Raw genomic sequence first — 18,957 nt, forward strand, 5'->3', positions numbered from 1 at the left:
AACTTAATTGACTTCCAGACTAGGAGTTTGCCTGAAAATATAATGTAAACCATGAGAGATAATCAAGATAATACTCTGAGTGAACAAAGTTGGCAAATATGAGAGTTTTCTTTACTTTGTCTAAATCCATCATGTAATTTGCTGTAGACATTATACAGCAAAAGATATGTCATAGATGACTAGGATTAACATGAGAAAAGCTGACAATCATCTGTACAGCAAAGGCAACTGACCTGTATTTTTCTCTCTAGCTCATTAACTTTGGTTAGAAGGCAGAATATAGTGCTGAGCTCTCAAAAACAGGGAGCTATTGAAGATTTGCACAGTCTAGCTCAGCCCAGGTAACAAAATCTTTCAAAAGTCTTACCTAGATCATCTTTAAATGCTTGAGATCAAGACACTTAGAAGATTTGAAACTTCTATTAGTTTCCTCTGACTAAAAGTGAAATACATCACTTTAAAAGTTTAATTCCAATTGAAGTTTCAATATCACCTTTCACAAGGACTTATAAGGAGTTTGAGACCAATAACAATGCTGCTAATTCTCAAACATTTAGAAGTACTGTTTCACTGAACAATGTACCCACAGCAGAAAAAAAGGAAAGAAGTAATGTCAGTGACTCCAATGTCATATTGAACTTGCTATACACACCAGAGTAGATATCAAAGAATGGTATTATTCCTCATAAAACTCTGCACTTCTACCTACATTTTAATCTTAATGTCTTGTTATTAGAATAAGGCCAAAATTAAATATCTCCAGCTTGTTGATAATAAATTTGATCAATCAGAAACAGTTACAGAGTAGATGAGTTTTCTTTGACCTATGCTAGTCCTCATCTAGGATCATACATGTGCTTGCATAAAACACAGAACCAAAAAAATAAAAGATGAGAAAATAGATAGGAAAAGAACAAACAGAAGCAGAAAACCCGAGACTCAAAATCTCATTTTGTGTGGACTTCACCTAACAACTTTCAGAATTTACAGTTCTAGAAACATATTCTACTATTGAGACATACCAAGAAAAGGAAAGAGACTCTCAATACAATTAAGTAGCTCTTATAGCTTTCCTGGAAAAGAATTAATCAGATGAAATTGAAAAATGGAGACTGTGTGCAAGTAAACAGCAAGTTAGCATCTTACCTGACCATGTTAGAAGTAAGCAAGTTAGATAGGATGATAGTGCTGGACATAAAGATTCTAAAGTGGTGTCAGAGCAAGAAGGGCAGTCTGACAGCTATTCTGAGCACAGAGAGAATGTGATGTTCTGTCCAGGGGAAAATACCTATGGGAGGAAGCATCATCGAACAAAAGATTTCACAAGTTGTGTCTGTTCCTGGTGACTCCCAGCCTCCATCAGTTTCTCAGAAGAGGCCATCTCTCCACAACCTTCTTTTCCTATTATCTCATTAAGCTGGTGTATTCATAAAAGAACTCATCATCCCCAATGGCATGGAAAGCATTGGTGATGATGTCAAACAGCAGAAATGTACTTGATGAACTTTCTGCACTTATCAGTCTAGACTGATTCTAACTCAGTTAAACAGAATGGATTTTAATTATCCAAAAGACTCCAGCAAGTTTATGCCAAGAAAATTAATGGATAGTCCAGAAAAATCTTGGTAAAAATTTTTGCAATTTCTGCTCTGCTGCAGATGGATAATGCAGGATACTTGATTTCTCAGATCAGTCTTGTTTAGAAATGAAGACTTCAAATGAACAAGTTACTACAGACATATTATGTGAACATGTTCAGTGGGCAAACACAAGGGGTAAGAGTGTTCATAGAGAGTCTCTAGAACTGATATAATTTTTATTCCTAAGACTTACATGCAGAACTGCATCAGTCGTGACGCAAATGTGTTTTTGTTGTGAGGAAAAAAGAGCTACTATATTTTCAAATTACACTTAGTGTCACTGTTTCAATGCAGATACATTAAATTCTTTTTATACTAGTAACAATACCTTAGACTAAAATGGTGCTGTTTAGCAGAGAAGCCTGATGAGCAGACTTAGTCCTAGAGGAGACTCTGACAACTACTGAAAGAAACTGAAGAGTTTCATTTTATCCTTCCTCCAAGCAGTTGTCTCTGTTTTTTTTTCTTTATTCTCAGGATCCACATTATTATTAATCAAGCAACAGCATATGCAGAAATGGATCTTCTATGGGATGCAGGTGTAAATGGCCAGAAACTATCTTGAGAGAAAGGTGCAACACAGTGATAAAGCAAAAATTAAATTTAACAAAGCTACTGAATTTGGAGATATTTAATCCCTCAAAGATTTTTTTTGACAAAGACATGAAAGTGTAGATTTACACTGAAACAAGAAAACACAGACAAAACAAAAACAAAAAAAACCCAAAAACAAAAACAAACAAACAAACAAAAAAACACCAAAAACAAAAACAACAAAACAAAACAAAACAAAACAAAAAAAAAAAAAAGGAAAAAGAAACTAAAAATTCCTGGGAAAATCTAACAAAGACAATAATTAATGAGTAACTGCAGAAAAGTCCATAACTTGGTATTTTTTACTGATTATAAAGTAAACATACGCAGGATTCACTAAGTATAAAATTAACATCTTGCTGTTTTACTGCTCCCTCGTAGATAATATTGTTTATGTTTTATGGGTTATGATATAATTTTCAGCTTTGGATACCTTTTAAAGAAATACAGTTTATTGCTGTTATTCTTAAACCATACTTAAAAAAAACCCAAAAAACCCCACTTACTCTGTTATTTAAATGCAAAAAGTGAATATTACATGCTAAAACTTCAAGTGAAATAAATAGGTTGACAGATGTGTTCAAAACAATTAATTCTTGTAAGACTTCTAAGTAGGGTGATCTCAAACTGTCCAAACTAGTGATAGGGTTTAAAGTATCAGCAACAGAAGTGGAAAAAAAGACAGGTAAACAAAACAAATTTATCCAAAACCATTCTATTAAAAGAGTAGCAGGCATATACAAGAAGCTGTTTAGTAAGACAGCTGATTAAGATAGTATAAGTAATCTTAAGAGACAGCTAAATATTCTTATGCAGAAAGTGGCTTGGTTATTGCAGCAAGAGAGCATAAGGCTGAGATAACTAAAATGGCATGTGCTTATTGTAAGACTTCACTTTCATAATAATTTTTTACAGCTTGGGTGCTTTTTCTACTTTTCTTCTATTAAGGCCATTCCATAAGCATTTCATTAATTATGAAATAAATTATATCTAATTTGCATTTTCTTTTTTATTTGTGAAAATGTTTAAAATCACTACCAGACAAAATTTGCTATCTGGATATATTTTCCTTGAGATCAAGTATTTCAATGGTAAACTAACAGGCCCTATCATTCACTGTTTTATTTTTTAATGAAAATCATAAAGGAAGCTTGATTGCTTCCCATCTCATGCTGTAATCAGAAGACATCTTGTCTACAAAAATTTTTCGTAAAATTTGCTGCTTCTCTGTTACTGAGAGAAGCACAATTGCTGTAGTGCTACCAAAACACTTTTTATCTCATTATGGCCTTTTAATTTCCAACTATCTGGGCTAGAGTTGATCAAAACTGTAGTCAAATTACTGGTACAACTAGAATTCTTATTACTGCCATAGGCAGAATTGGATGCATGGCAATAGTGTTCGGAATTACAATAAGAATATATCAAACTTAAACTTAACACACTTTTAAATTAGGATTCTCATGTCAAGATCCTGAGTTCACAGATAATCCAGACAAATTTTCAATAATTTCATAAGATTTATTTATTAGTGCTATCCTAATACTAGATGCTAAAGTATTTTAAATATCTTTAAAAAACAATAATCAAGCCTAGAACTTGGCTCCAAAATAGTGAATTCCCATCCCCGCATACAACTAGAATGATGACAGAACCATAACTTCTGATATTGCTTCAGGCATCGCTGGAGACAATTGTTTCTAGCAAGCTTTCCATCTCCTTTTCCCAGAAAACAATTTTTCTCTAAAGAAAAATTAAATTCTTTTTCTATCCTAATCACATATATCATATTTCTTACCCTCCTTCAACTTGACTTATGACTAGAGAAAGCAATTTTATTTATCTTCTTTCAAAAGAGAAATATTACTTTGGGCTAAGAACCCAAATCATACTACGCTCAATGACAAGTAATCATTGATTTCATTGGGAACACCACATAGCACCACATTTGTTACTACAATGACCAGAAATCCCATAGGGTGCTCGATGGAGGTTCTGTTTTCATAATATGACAATGATTTTATTATAACGCACTAGAGACAGAAGAGTTGATACAAGTAAATAAATTTATACCGTTACTATTTGTAATTATATTTTGGGGGGAACAAAAAAAAATAAAAAAGGAAAAAAAAAAAAGTAAAGAAGAAAAAAGGAAAAAAGAAAAGAACAAAAAAAGAAAAAAGAAAAGAAGAAAAAAGAGAAAAAAATATTTTGTCTCTCTATCCCCATTATTTTATTTTCTTCAGTAAAGAAATCCACACAAACAGCCACTACTTTATTTCAGTGCCTGACAATACTTAACGTCCACAATCCAATATATGTTTAATAAGAACATGAAGAATTCATCTGAGCAATTGGGATAAATTTTCTTGATAAATAGGGCAGCTCACCTAGGTGTAATGACAAACATATACCTGCAACTCTTTGCATTATAATGAAAATAAACAGCAGGAATAGTTGGCTTAATGTGCCTACCAGATTGCAAATATTTTGACCAGAATCGGGTTTGATGCTGCTGGACAAACTACAGTATTATGAACATTGGCCTTACAGTCCTTTTCTAAGAAAACACACATTTTTAATCTGGGCACTAAATAGTTTCCTAGTGAAACCTTAAAAATTTTAAAGCTCTTTTTTGGCTATACTTGATAGATGGCAATCCAGAATTTTTGTCTTTGTGTCACACAAACCTGAGAGAAGAAGACACATGCTCAAATAGCTTCTTTAAAAAAAAAAAATCCTGCACTGCATCTTTATACAGATCAATGTCCAATTATACGCAGAGAGTTGCTGTGGCAAAAGGTCAGGAAAAAATAATCTTTCTGGCATTTATTACTTGGAAAATAAGGTCACATATGAGGTCAACCTCCAAATGTATACAGAATAAATTATACTGCAGCATTCTAAATATTCTGCGCTGCAAAAATTATACTGCAATCTCAACATAATCAGAAAAATGAAGTTGAACATGTATTTTCTGATGACTGTACTACACATCAGACTAAGATAAGAGGCGAAAAACCAGGTCCAACTAATCAACAACTAATAAAAAGCTTATCATATATTTCTGCTTAATTACAAACATAACTTCTTATTAAAGCTGACCGATTTAATAATTTCCTAACTACCTTTAACACTGAAACAACCTCCCCACTACAAAGTAAAATAATGGGAAACATACAAAACATTTAAAAATCATTCAGTGATGCACTTCTTTGTTGCTTAGAGTGTAGAAGCAAAACATAAAAGCATAGAATGCTGTAATGTTTTCTGTCTGATTCTCTTAAAAAAAAAAAAAGTGTATCTTTTGAAACAAAAGACCTTCTAATGAGATAAAACTCATCTGGAAAAAAATTAATTGGACACAGTTTGAGGAAATAAATATGCTTGTTTGTCAGAATGATTGTTGGCAGAGAACATTGTCATTGTCCTGATCTAAGTCATTTAAGCTGCTTCACAGACACTCTTAATCTTTGCTACCTTCACGGGATGTGAATGAAAGAATATTGAAAATAAGATTGTATTAGTATTTGACACTTCTCACACTACTCTTAATTGTGAAATCAACATGACAAACAGGAAAATGTATCCATGAAATGAAAACATCTTCTGATTCATTTTTACTCTTGCCTTTTATGAGGAACATTTTCTTTTCCTCTTCTCCAAACTACATGAGGAATGTAAATCACTAGTGTTCTTTTATCTGCTGCAGTCATGTCTAGTTTGAATTTCCAAATCACGCTTTGACAGAAGGATTGTATATAATATATCACAGGCAATGGCAGCGGAGATAGAGTATATTCTAATCATTTTCAAAAGTACTGATTCTTTTTTCTCTTTTTTGTGTAATTTTTATTTTAATCTGCTTTGGACACTTGTGGTTTCATTTCATGTTCATTCTGAAAGATACTGTGTTCTTTGCTCTGGGCTAGAGACATGATTTACTGTTTTCTCTGAAAATATTATCAGTGGGCTATTCCTCCCTGATAACCCACAACTGCAATACTAATAGGTTGATAATGACATTTTAAACTTTACCCTTTTGTAGGCATTGTAGGCTTCACTCACCTTGTTCAAGTGGCTGGCTTTTAGTTGAAGTAGTTTTCATCTTGAGTGCCTCCCTAACAGACATGTCACAGCAGGAGCCTTTGTTAGTGTCTTGGTCACTGTCAGCCTGATCACTGTCCCCATGCCCGCTGTCCCTCAAGCTGGCTCTTTCTGGATCCTTGAACGTGGAGCTACTGAAATACATATTAAAAAAAAAAAAAAAAAAAAAAAAAAAAAAAAAAAAAAAAAAAAGAGAGAGACTGTTGTATTTACTTGTTCTAAGTTGAATCGTACTCTCTGGCAAAGCAATTTTGACAAGAATGCAAATGGGGAAGCCAAGAAAGTTATTTAATAGGCCTTACCTTTGAACAAACTGCTGCCTGCTGCCCATGTAATTGGGCTCTGCGGGAAAATTGTCTGTCTGTGAAAGAGAAGGAAAAAAATACGTATAGTTGTACACTGGACAAATCTCCTGCAGAGCAACAAGATTTCCTAGAGGAGAAATGATTAATAATTCAAAAATTCCCTTAATCTTCAGATTTGTACATTTTAATTAAATTGGAAAATGCTGCCATGTAATTATGTGCTCAGAACAATTAAATGATTCCGGTCCACAAATTACCTGCTAAAGTAAACAATGAGGCTCCAATAAGTGGCATTCTCTGTTAGTAACCTGACAGATGACACTGTTTATGTTTTTTCATTAGATAGATATTAAGACTGATGGTTATTGAAAATGAGAGAAAAAAATTACTCTTGCATATTAAAAAAGTGAATTATTCAATAATACTAATTTTTAATCATAATTACATCATCTACTGGGATTCTGAAGCTCTTACTGCTGTAATAGAGTTTTGTATACTGCTATATTACACTTGAATTGAAAAAAATAAACAAAAAATCAAGAAAATTTATGGCTGATTAGCTGTGGGGTTTCTCAGATGCTACTGGAAAAATGCAAGTATGAAAATATTTGGATTTTCTCTCTTTAATTTTCATCAGTATTAATAGCAATGTCAGAACGAGAACCACACATGCAAACAAGAACATTAAATGATCACTGTTGACAAGTAGGTTTTAAAAGAAGATACTTTAAGTCTGTCATGTATATATTTAGCAGCATGAGCCAAGTAACTGTAGAAGCAGAAGTATTAAAAGGATCCAGACCAACATGGAGTCCTGCCAAAGGGAACTGAATTCCCCTTGTATCATTAGCTGAAGTTCTTTGGGAGAGAGAGAGACTGCATCATTCAGAAAACTCCACATACTGTACATTCAGGCACGTCACTTCTTCTTGCAGCTGACCTAGCGACAGAGCTTCTACTGTTTTCTGCATCACTTCACATCACACCACTCTGCTCCGCAGCAGCACTGGCTCCCGCAGCAGCAGCAGCATCCAGCGGATCAGTATCCCCAACACAGGCACCGCTCAATTAATGAAGCCGAGGGCCAAAGGTTTAATGTCATACAGCAAGTGCTTGCACAAGTGACTGGGATCTTGGGTATTTGGGTTTCCCTGTCACCCCCCACACCATTTTTTTATCTTTGTTTTGGTTTGATTCATAGGAGGTAATTAGAAATATTTGCTACTTCTTGTATGGTTGGAATATTTGAGACTGGAAAAGAGGCAAAAAGTTTTATCCAAAATTTAAGTCACTGCTGTTTACAACAGAAATCCGGCAGACACCTGTTACTCCCAAGGGACTTGTGAAATAGATGTTTTCGTATACCATGGATGTCTTTTGTATTTTAGAGAAGGGATGGAAAATATAGAAACATCTTCCTTTCAGCATGTAGATCAATGTACACCGCACTTTCTTCTAGTTTCTAAATCCTTTAGTTCAAAAAATAAGATTATAACATATATTATGTTCACATCCATCTTAGCTTAATAGATGCAATTAGAATAAAAGTTCATCTTCACATTCACTATGTATCAAGTTAGAAAAACAAACATTGAAAACAACAAAAAAGAAGGTATATTTCAGCATTCTTATGTGTATCTCTCAAATGCAGCATATCTTATTTTGGAAGCAGATATAATTCTGCTGTTTCTTTTCTTCTCATGAGTTTTAAGTTATTATCTCTCTTTTGTGCAGCAAACCTATCTGATACATATACACTCATATACAATCATTATGGCACTTACAGAACCCAGTACTTATCAACCTTAATAAACCTTTACAACTGCAGAACTCATGTCTCTTTTCTATGTCTAATATCTCAAATAGAGATATCCAGGAAAACTGACCTTATGCTTTTACTTACGTAAGACATCTGTCTCCTTCTAAACACAGCTGCTACCAGAATCAACATTTCCATTTTTCATGATATTGACAGTCAAAATGCCTGCTATAAACTGCCTTTTCATCAATTCTCTGCCATTAAAAGAGTCACACTTTTGCCCTGGAAATAACTCCTCCTTTTTGATGGTGCTAAGAACTTAACTGTAAACTAGATCACTGTAAGAACCGGTAATACTTTTTGTCTCTGCTTTTTCATAGCAAAAAAGCTTTTCACACAACCTGGATGAGCCAATACACAGATTTTAAAATAGAAGATATGACCACAGCTGCTGAGAAATTCTTCATTTACGGTAATCATTGAAGACCTTTAACTAGATAATATTTTGACCAATTACCTTCATACTCTATTTTGCAGCAATACAATTAATTGAGTGCCATGTTACAGAAAGTCATTATTACAAAAGAACAAATGTAAGTACTTGCTGATGATATACAGACACAGAGCTAGTTGAATACTGTTCTTTCTGCTCTAAAAGCATTAGTCCTTCTTCTATGAATTATGAAGGTATGATGCCTGTGTTGAGCTGTAACAGCACTCTGATACAGGCAGCAAAGGGAGAACTGTTTCATGTATGAAAATACCTATTAAAAATTGTGATAATTAAAAAAGTATTTAATGTTAAGGCTTGGCAGTTTGGAGAAATTTTTGAAATGTAAACATCATGCTTCACAATCAATGAGAGAGAGAGAGGAATGTCTAACATGTCTAACTCCCTTAAAATCTTTTTTTTTTTTTAAATCCCAGTTGAAGTGAGAGGTCATATACTTAAAATTTTTGCACTTTAACATCTATGGAAGTGATAGTACACATTCCGGCTCATGCATTAATCATACCTCTTTACATTGCATAGCTGTAACTCTAATAAATGAATACTAAAAGTCTAAAAAACCTCTTGTTCTTCTCCGGATATACAGACTTTTCTAGGACAACAAAATCACTAAAACTCTGGACTTCCAGTTTTAAGGTAGGTTGCAGTTCACCTGCAGAAAACCACCAAAAATCTAGTCAGCTACACTAGATAATCAGCCAAGACTCCTCAATGTGCCTTTGAGAAATACAAAATATCCCATTTGGTCATCTAGCATTAGGTACATAATACTCCTGGGGAGTATTATTAGCATAGAGGAATCTTGACAACCAGCAAGATGTCCAGTGCAATAGCCAAGGATAAGTAAGATGCATCATGTCAGAAGTGAATTTCCTGGAATTTCAGTCTCCTTATAATTAACCAAAAATTATTCAAATGCCAGCATCATTAATTTCCTGTAGAACAAAATAAAACAAACTCCACCCTCGTTCTCACCCTCCCTCCAAAAAAAAACTCCAGGAACAATCTGTCTCTAAAAGTCATCAGAGTTAAACTGTAAAAGAAATGTTTTCTATCTCTGTGATTCAAGACTGAGAGATGGAGTATCAATTAGGTCACCAGCAGCTATCACAGCACAGATTCTCCAGTAGCAGGACAAATGTTATCTAAAATTAAAACAAAAGCAGAAATGTCCACTCTTACCAGAAAATTAAAGTCTATGATGTCAACTGTCCAAAGTCACCTTAGAGATGTGGTTCTGGTTTTAGGGCTCATTTTCACAGATTAGTGGAGCCAGCTCATTTCCAATGAGAGTATGCTGTTAAACCATTCAGCAGATATTCTTTTCTGACAGTTGCCACAACAGACCTTTACAAATACTTTCTTCTACCTATCTAGTATGTGACTTTAGATGAAAAATGAAATTTTAGGAACCCTGTCATTAGTGTAATGTTGGGGAAAAATGTCAGAATTTCTGTACACACATTTGATACAGCTTTCTCAGAAGTTGAAGCTCATTATAAAAAGCCATTTAAAAAGAGGTTGTAATGCAAAGGAACCTTTCAAAAGCTGTAAACATTTTAAAAGAAAGGGTTACTTTCTTTCAGAAAATATCATAGAGTTTGATTTTGTTACCTTTTACTTCAGTTAATTGAGAAGGAAAATGAAAGAAGAGGCAAATTAAACATGTGCAAAATATACTTTTCATAGTATCATAGAATGGTTTGGGTTGGAAGAGACCTTAAATATCATCTAGTTCCACGTATTCTCTCCCTATCATGGGTAGGTATACCTTCCACCAGCTCAGGTTGCTCAAAGACCCATCCAGCTTGGTGTTAAACACCTCCAGAGATGGGGCACCCAGAACTTCCCTGGGCAACCTGAGCTGATTGGATTTACTGGTATGGAATTTCAAATGCAACTATATAATTGCTAAAGTTCAATAATGGGACTTTGAAAATCATTAACTGGCCAGTATTAGCATGAACAACACATCTTTTCAAGTGCCATCAACTGTCTACAAAACTATTCAGTTTATTGCACCTGTCAGGACTTGTATATTATGACCACACAAGGACCTAGATAAACTAAAATTGTTGCCAAGTATAGCTCTCAAAAGGTGTATTTGGAATACTAAATTTTATAGACTCAGAAATAAAATCATTCAAAGTTTGAAAGTCAACAGTTAAGTTTCTGCTAATTAATTCTGGAATGGCTATGGTTTCCAAAAGTTTAATTTAGGGAAAGGAAAATGAAAAATTATAGCCAAGAACAGAGTATGAGAAACAAATTCTTCATAGGGTCCATTAACCTTAAATAAACTCATAAGAAAGAAAAAAATAAAGTAAAAACCTCACCACTGGAAACAGTCTGAAGCAGTCTGGGCCAAGTATTACACAATGAATTATGGAGAATATTTTTAGCAATGGGCTATATTAATCTCTTATCCTTTTTTCTTTCTTTTCATAAATTCATGTTCACAAGGTATATGTGTTTAATTTTTTTTGAAATATTATGCTAATTTTACAAATACAAAGAAGTTCTGTTGTGGGTCTGCACACACTTTTTTTTTTTTTTTTTTAAATTCAGGTTTAGAATTACAGCATCATATTAATCAGATTTCAAAAATTCTGCTATTGGTCAGTAAGAGAACAGTAGACTACTTCTGCTTCTGCTTTCAAGAATTCCTGCAAAAAGCATGCTGTTTTTTAAAAATTAGATGTTCTTCATGATTATTCTCTTTCTCTTAACTTTTAAATAAAAACATTTTTTCTCTCAGAATTTTGAAGATTTCTAGCAATATTTGGTGTATTCCATACTCTTTGAATAAAATTAGAGAAAATAAAAAAAAAACCCCAAAAAAAACAGGTGTGCAATTCAACAGGTCTTTCTAAAATAAATAAATAAATAAATGTCTACAAAGAAAAAGAGGAATTGAGAAAGAAAGAGACAGAGACAGAGAGAGAAATTCAGTATTTAAGTATTCTTGACAAATTATGCCTAGAAATAATTGTCATATAAAGGAAAGATGTACTCTAAAATACAAAAAAAAGTCTTAGACATTAATCAGATTTATGAATATTAGACGACTAGAATATTCATAATTTTTTCTCAGAATTACAAGAAGTATCACATTTTCTGAAATGATTTAATGCAGCTCCATTTTATGTAGGTGTTCATACCTAGAACTATAATAAAGCAAAATGTCTTTGCTGACTCTAACTTCTTTTTAATTAAACATTAAATGCAAAAATGAAATGAAACATCTCTCACCTTTATCAGACTGCCACTTAATATCTAATTCAAGCATCTTCTGTGCCTTTTCTTGAAAAGCTGAATTCAAAGTAGTCACCCTTCCCCCATGAAACAAAGATGTTATATAATGGCAATCTCTTCTGGAGGCAAAAGAATTGCATTCTGCCAAATTGAGTTTTGAAAGAGCAGACAATTGTCTTCATTTTGTTTGGAGCAGTGTGGGTTCAACACAGTACAATTTTTCACAAAGACTTCTCAGTATAAGACTACCAGTGAGTGTGTATACTCAGCCTGAAATAGTAGTTTTTTGGTTCCACAAGATTTACTTCATTGAGAAAATTCATTATCCCTGATGATAAAACAAACAACAACAAACCCAAAAACTGGCCATAAACTTCTCATAAGTTATTCTACTTTTTTCAAGGACAAAATTAAATAGGCTATTTTTAAAAATATTATCCTACTTTGTGCTCTCCACTCTCATCCCTTTGAAAAAGCTTTTGAGATATAATTTATATGACATGTACATATTTGGGAAATTTCACACTTGCTGCAAGATGTGTATTTTGGTGTTAAAAGTCTTACAGTGTGTTTATGTGAATTTCTGACATACATAGCATTCTTCAAAAGCACATTGAAAACACAGAGCAGTAAAAACAATCAAATGCACAAGGCAATATCATTCACGACGCTTACTGTACTCTTTATTAAAGTGTTGGTTGGTGGCTTGTGTTTTATTTTCCTCTTGAATGAGAAAAGCAAAACTGTGAGAGGAACAGGTCCTGAGCTCTTCAGTCAATTGCACAGTGACTTCTGAAAAATAGAGCTCTGAGGACAGACACTACCATCCTTTCCTATAAGCAAAGGAATGCAGGTCTCCCTTTATGAATGCCTAATCCATGGATTGTTTTCTCTTAGCAAGTACCACATTTGTTACCAAAACAAATTATTGTTGATTCATTGGTTAAGGTGTCATAGTAAAGGCATTGTAGATTATTTCAGTTGTTTGTGGTACTGGTTTAATGAAATTAACTCTTTGTTAAAATTTTACATTAGTTTATTCTGCAATGTACATGACACTAAAGATGGTAGAAGCCTGGACTGTGGGAATTTAACACAGTGCTAGGATTAGAAATCACAAGGCCCAGACAAGGTTCTCTCATCTCACTGGTGATTGCACCAAGTCAGAAAACTGAAGAAGCTAAAAAGGTCACTACAGGGTGACATAATTTTAAGTGATCTTGGTAAAAAAAGTAGACCTGGATGACATTCAAAAGATGAGGTGAGACCAGACCCTGATCTGATTTTTTGATATGAAATAAAAGATTTAAGCATTTCAGAAACAAGCTTGACTCTGTCGGCAGGGAAGTCAGCTCAACAGAAGCCTTCAGCTCCTCTACCAGTGCAGGATGTGCGTTTAAGGTCAGACTTGTCTCCCTCTAAGAAAAATGTGACAATGAAAAACTGTAAAAGCTGAACCCAAAACTTTCTCCTGCTGAAAAGGGAATCAAGATTTTCTGGACCAAACTCAAATTGCTGGACTTTTTTCAGTATGATTTCATGTTTCTGAGCCTTATTTTATTTTGCACTAGAGAAACATGAAATGTAATGAAATTAGCATGTGGAAAGTTGTCAAATGTGACTAGGAAAAAGGAATTGTAACATGAACTACTTTTTGGAGAAGATGCAAGATAAGAATGTTGTGAGAAGTGCCAAACATTGCACCACATAAAGAGCTCAAGCTGCAAGTACAATAATGTTATCACAGCGTCAATAAATAAACATAATGAAATCACGACACACTTTTGCATTGCTCTGCACTGCTGCTATTCATTTAAAATGATGAACACATTTTAGATAATTCCCAACTTGTCAAACGTCTGTGAGTGGCGCAGTTAGACTGGTGCTGTGTGAGGTATTTGCAAAGGTCCTACAAGAGAGCTTCATACAACTTATAGCAAAGTAAAGGTGGAAGTATGGGAAGACAAAACAATAACTACACCTGAATCTGCTAGTATAGTTGCATCCAATATATTTACACTGCTCACCAATGATATGTACTTACTGAAGCTACTCTGTCAATAAAAACCACATTAAGAACCTTTTGAAAGAGCTTCCCTGTCAATTAGGATATAGATACATTCTATCGCTCCAGTTTTCCTGTCAATTTAATATACTGGATCATATTAACAGTACTGGCTTGTCAATAAGGCAAATCCGAATCCTATTAATAGAGTTACAGTGCCAATATAATCGGCTTCCCATTTATTGAGCTTCCTAGTATTTGGGAAAGCTGTGAAATGGGATTATAAGGTTAAGTTACATACATCTGTCTCTGTATTACATAAATATTTCAGGAATTGTATCCTGTTATGAAAAGAAATACATGTAACCACTTTTTTTCCCATTAAAAAATTTCAGATGGCCTTATAGTGTAATAGTTTGCCATTGCTGAGAAAACATTAAATTATCCTCATTTATCACCTTGTTTCCTGCTTTCACTAAGTAAAGCTGCTATTTTATGAGACAGTCTACTTGTGTGCCACACATATAGAACTGCTAAGAGAAGTATGCACTTTACATTCCTCTGGAAAAAAAAAATATAATACCTCTTTCAGAACATAAAAGGAAAGAGATAAAACCTATTTTGGAAACAAAATACAAAGCACTCCACGGTTTCAATCTGCTTTTAGCCCTTGTGCTGTGCTGTATAATCTTTGTGGAAATGAAACATGTAAGTATAATTCTAGTGTAACAGAAACACCCGGAAATAATTAATAGGAGGTATTAGTTCACACATTAAAAAAATAGCACAAATTCAGCAAACCTTCTATTTAATAGAAGTCGTAATGAAGTTGAACATTAGTTGCTTTTAACCATGTTCAATGTGAAATAACTACTTTTACTGGATTAGCAGAATATACAACAGACTGTTAAACCTGATTATATTATAACAAAATAAAAAGAAAAAAGCAATTGCATTAAAATATACTGGGTATTCTCTTATAAAATTACCTCTCTAGGTTTGACTTGAAAATTTGGATTTAAAAAAAATATGTTTCAAAAATGACAGTTAAGGGTCAATGAATCAAGCTGCCCATTATATTTTCTGGTAGCAGATGGGTGCAATGAAACCTAATGATTGAATTTGAAACGCTTTAATGCTTCTTTTATCTGTGGCTCCCACCATGTTGAGTCTACCTTAGTATTCATAACAGATACTATGTTTACTGCATAACAGACTCAATTACAATTAGCTAACTAGAATGAAATCTGCACTTAACGCAATATTCAGCTTATTCATATTCAAGAATATTGTACCACGAACTCAAAATAACAATACATGTAGGAGTGTGTCATTGACAGCACTTGTAGGTTGTTGTTTTGTTGTGTCGGTTTTTTTTAATTTTTCATTTTAAATACGAAGTCTAGAAACTAGAGGAAAACTTAAATCAAAGAAAAAAGCTTTTAAAATAGTGCCTTGCAAGGTAAGGATACGATCAAAGTATTTGTTTAGAATTTAAAAATGTTTAGAACTGTTTTTGTCTGCATGAGAACAAAAGTTTCTTTCTTTCTTTCTTTCTTTCTTTCTTTCTTTCTTTCTTTCTTTCTTTCTTTCTTTCTTTCTTTCTTTCTTTCTTTCTCTCTCTCTCTCTTTCTCTCTTTCTTTCTTTCTTTCTTTCTTTCTTTCTCTCTCTCTCTCTCTCTCTCCCTTTCTCCCTTTCTCCCTTTCTCCCTTTCTTTCTCCCTTTCTTTCTCTCTTTCTTTCTTTCACATTTTGCAGTGCTATTTTGGTCTCCTGCTTTTTTGCTTTTGAATTTTGAGACACATCTGAAAGCTCTTACTTAGCAAGCTTTCCCAGTGAAGCCAGTCAGTGAAATTTGTCTTATTCTTACCACTGCTTATTTCCTGTTTCTAAGAGCAAGATAATCCAAATGTTTTCTGAACAGATAAAAGCTTACAAACACTGCAGTACTGGATGGTGGAGAAAGAGAACAAATTATGGCCTTTTAACACTGTTAATCTGTTTTGTACTTATCATATTTAGTAAGGAGAAAACAGAGACAGTGGATATTTTAAAATCTGTTAACTTTGTGTTAACATCTATCCAGTATGTTTACCTTTTTCTGTCCAACCCATACTCTCACTAAAGGCAACAATAAAACTCCCACAAGCCATGACCTGAGGTCCAGTGAAATCAATGGGTGTTTTCAAACTGGTTTCAATAGCCCTTGGATCAGTCTGCTTACTTCAATTACTGGCTAAGCGAGCCTTTACACAGCGTGCTACATTCCCACAGATACATATGTTGTATGCTGAAGAAAGTTGTATTTGAACAGGTTTGTAATGGCAGTGACAGGGAAAGGTGATTAGCTGGGCAGCAAACACTGTATACGGCATGAAACTCCAGGTCTGTGTTTCTTCCCTACAGGGTGAAAGAAATTAACAACAAAGATGAAGCAGGATTTGGTTCTGAAGCCACACTGCCTTACACAGAAAACACACAGAAAGAGGAACACTGAAGCTTTCTTCCTAGGTGGCAATCAGAAAAAAGGGGTAAATCTAGATCATCTCCTTTTCTTTAAAGCTCCCACCTTATCCCCATTCTCTTTCTAAAATCCTGCACCAGAAAAACCCCGAATTCCCTAGGAATTGAGAAGAAAATCAGATTTTAAAACTTACATTATAAGTTTCTGTCTAATTTCTTATTTAGGTCATGCAAATCTTTATTTCAACTTTTTGTTAAAAATACTCAATAAGGTATTCTCTAAACATTTTGTGACAAGATACAAAGCCCTACTTTCATAGAAATACCTTCACATAATTATTTCCTCTAAGCACTAGGAAAGCACTAAATATGTTTCAAAAATAATGGCTGAATTTATGACAGAATAGTAGATCATCAAGCTTTACTCACAAACTCACACGGCCACGCAAGTAGATTTTCAACTGTAAAATGGTGATGAGTTGATTTATTATTTGTGACATAAGATAAATTATTTAGGCTTACACAAATTTAGCAAGAGGTTCTGTCCCTAAATATATTTTAAAGTCATAACAGTCATGTGTCTATGATGAGGTACCTCATAAAATGGAAAGTTTGATTGAACACACCATTACACCACAAGTATAGTAGCAGTGGTCAAGTAGACTTGGACAGAAAAAAATAAGGCTGTTCTTATATAGGCCTGTGTGCATGCATCTACAACTCTGTCACTTCAATGTTAACCTACTACAATGTCTTCTGATATGACAATATTAAATTGATTCAAAACAAGCAAAAGAAAAAATAGCTACCCCTCTCTGCAGGATCACCTCATCTAGGACAAAACACCCACTTAACTAAGAATTGCCACAGGTAATCTCTAATTTTATAAGAACTTAAAAGCCAACTTTGACCTGTAAATTATTAAAAGACTGGGAAAAAATGTTCTGGATTGCCCTTCTCATTATGACGTGCCAAATCAAGACTCTGAAACCAGATCTTTCTGTAAAATTAAGAAGATTCACATAAGATATTGTCTCTGCAAAGATTCTAGAATTAGATAAAGTCATCTTCTGTTCCAAAGCAGTGTTGGTTTGTCAATATCTAGGACACTGCTGCAGGTTTCACCAGGGATTGAGTGACTGAACATGAATGCTAATATTTGACTGAGGGGTTTGCTAGAACACAGGGATTTAATTATGGACTTCCTCTCTAGCTAATTAACAGGATACTCATCCAGTATGTGAGCAGTTTTTTTCCAAAGTGGAATGCATTGAACATCAACTGAAGGATGCATATATATTTTACTTTTTAAAATTTTATTTATGATCTGTCAAAGAAAATAGCTAATGAAACCTTCTCTAAATAATGTCCACATCACAGAAGTCCCCAAGCTGACATTCAGAAGTTGGTGTATGTGGAAACCTCTTTCAAAGCAGGAAAAGAAAAGAAAGCATTCCAGGTGTGGTGCAAGAAATTTCAAACAAAAGTTCATGCAAAATCAAAAAAATAACTTGGGATTGTTCATACTGCTCTTCCTGGATAGTCAAACTAGACCATGTGTAACACAGACTAATGCTGCTCCCTGCAGGTAGATCATGAGCCCACATGAAGCCACATCAACTTCCAACTTTACTGGAATTCAACATGGAGTTAGGTGCTTAGCTGCAGAGAATGATCTCCAGGATCACAGCCTTAGCATGCAATTCATTTACTCATTCGCCCTCAAAACTTGTTTTAAGGGGGAAAAACCCAAGAGAAGATGAATTATTTCAATGGGAATTTGTTCCTTTACATAATTTCAGGGCCATCTTAGTTTACTGGGGTTTATGCTATTTGGAATAAAACAAAAGCTATAACATATTAAGGAACTATCACACTTTTCAGTTCACATGAAGTTTTATTAATGCCTTGATAAATTCCTAAGAATGATTAAACTTGAGGTTTTTTGGTGTTTTTATGTAAATCTTTTGAAGCATAAAGCAATAAAATACAAAATACTCTTCTAAACTATGCTAAAATCAACAGCAAAATCATTCACTTTCCATGAAAACAAAATTAGTATCATGCTTCTAGGATGCTGTGGATCACATTTCAGCACAAAGACTTTGCAAGGCAGTGGTATAGCAACCTAGTCCTGAAGGTTTATTGGAGCATTCCTTCTTTAACCTTAGCCACAGGATAATAAACAGCGCCAATATAATGATGGTCCAAGCTACCAGGAACCTGAAGAATGTGTAAGAAATAGACTGGCAGGAATTAATCTGCCATTTTCATATATCTGCCCAAGGGAAGTATTGTAATTGCAAAAATTTACTCTT

The 18,957-nt window shown here is 34.0% G+C and overlaps 1 protein-coding gene across 2 annotated transcripts in view; it reads right to left on the bottom strand.

Moving 5' to 3' along the window:
• Window positions 1-18,957, bottom strand: part of PCDH17 (protocadherin 17) — an 83,908-nt gene that overhangs the window by 50,178 nt on the left and 14,773 nt on the right. For both annotated transcript variants that reach the window (XM_083855559.1, XM_083855558.1), the window contains exons 2-3: window positions 6,644-6,702; window positions 6,303-6,475 (exon numbers count right to left, since the gene is read on the bottom strand). In XM_083855559.1, the coding sequence (XP_083711685.1) occupies window positions 6,303-6,475; window positions 6,644-6,702 (232 nt within the window). The remainder of the gene's footprint in view (window positions 1-6,302; window positions 6,476-6,643; window positions 6,703-18,957) is intronic.

This window comes from Zosterops lateralis (genome assembly GCF_965231275.1).
Source record: "Zosterops lateralis genome assembly, chromosome: 2".
Lineage (NCBI taxonomy): Eukaryota > Metazoa > Chordata > Aves > Passeriformes > Zosteropidae > Zosterops > Zosterops lateralis.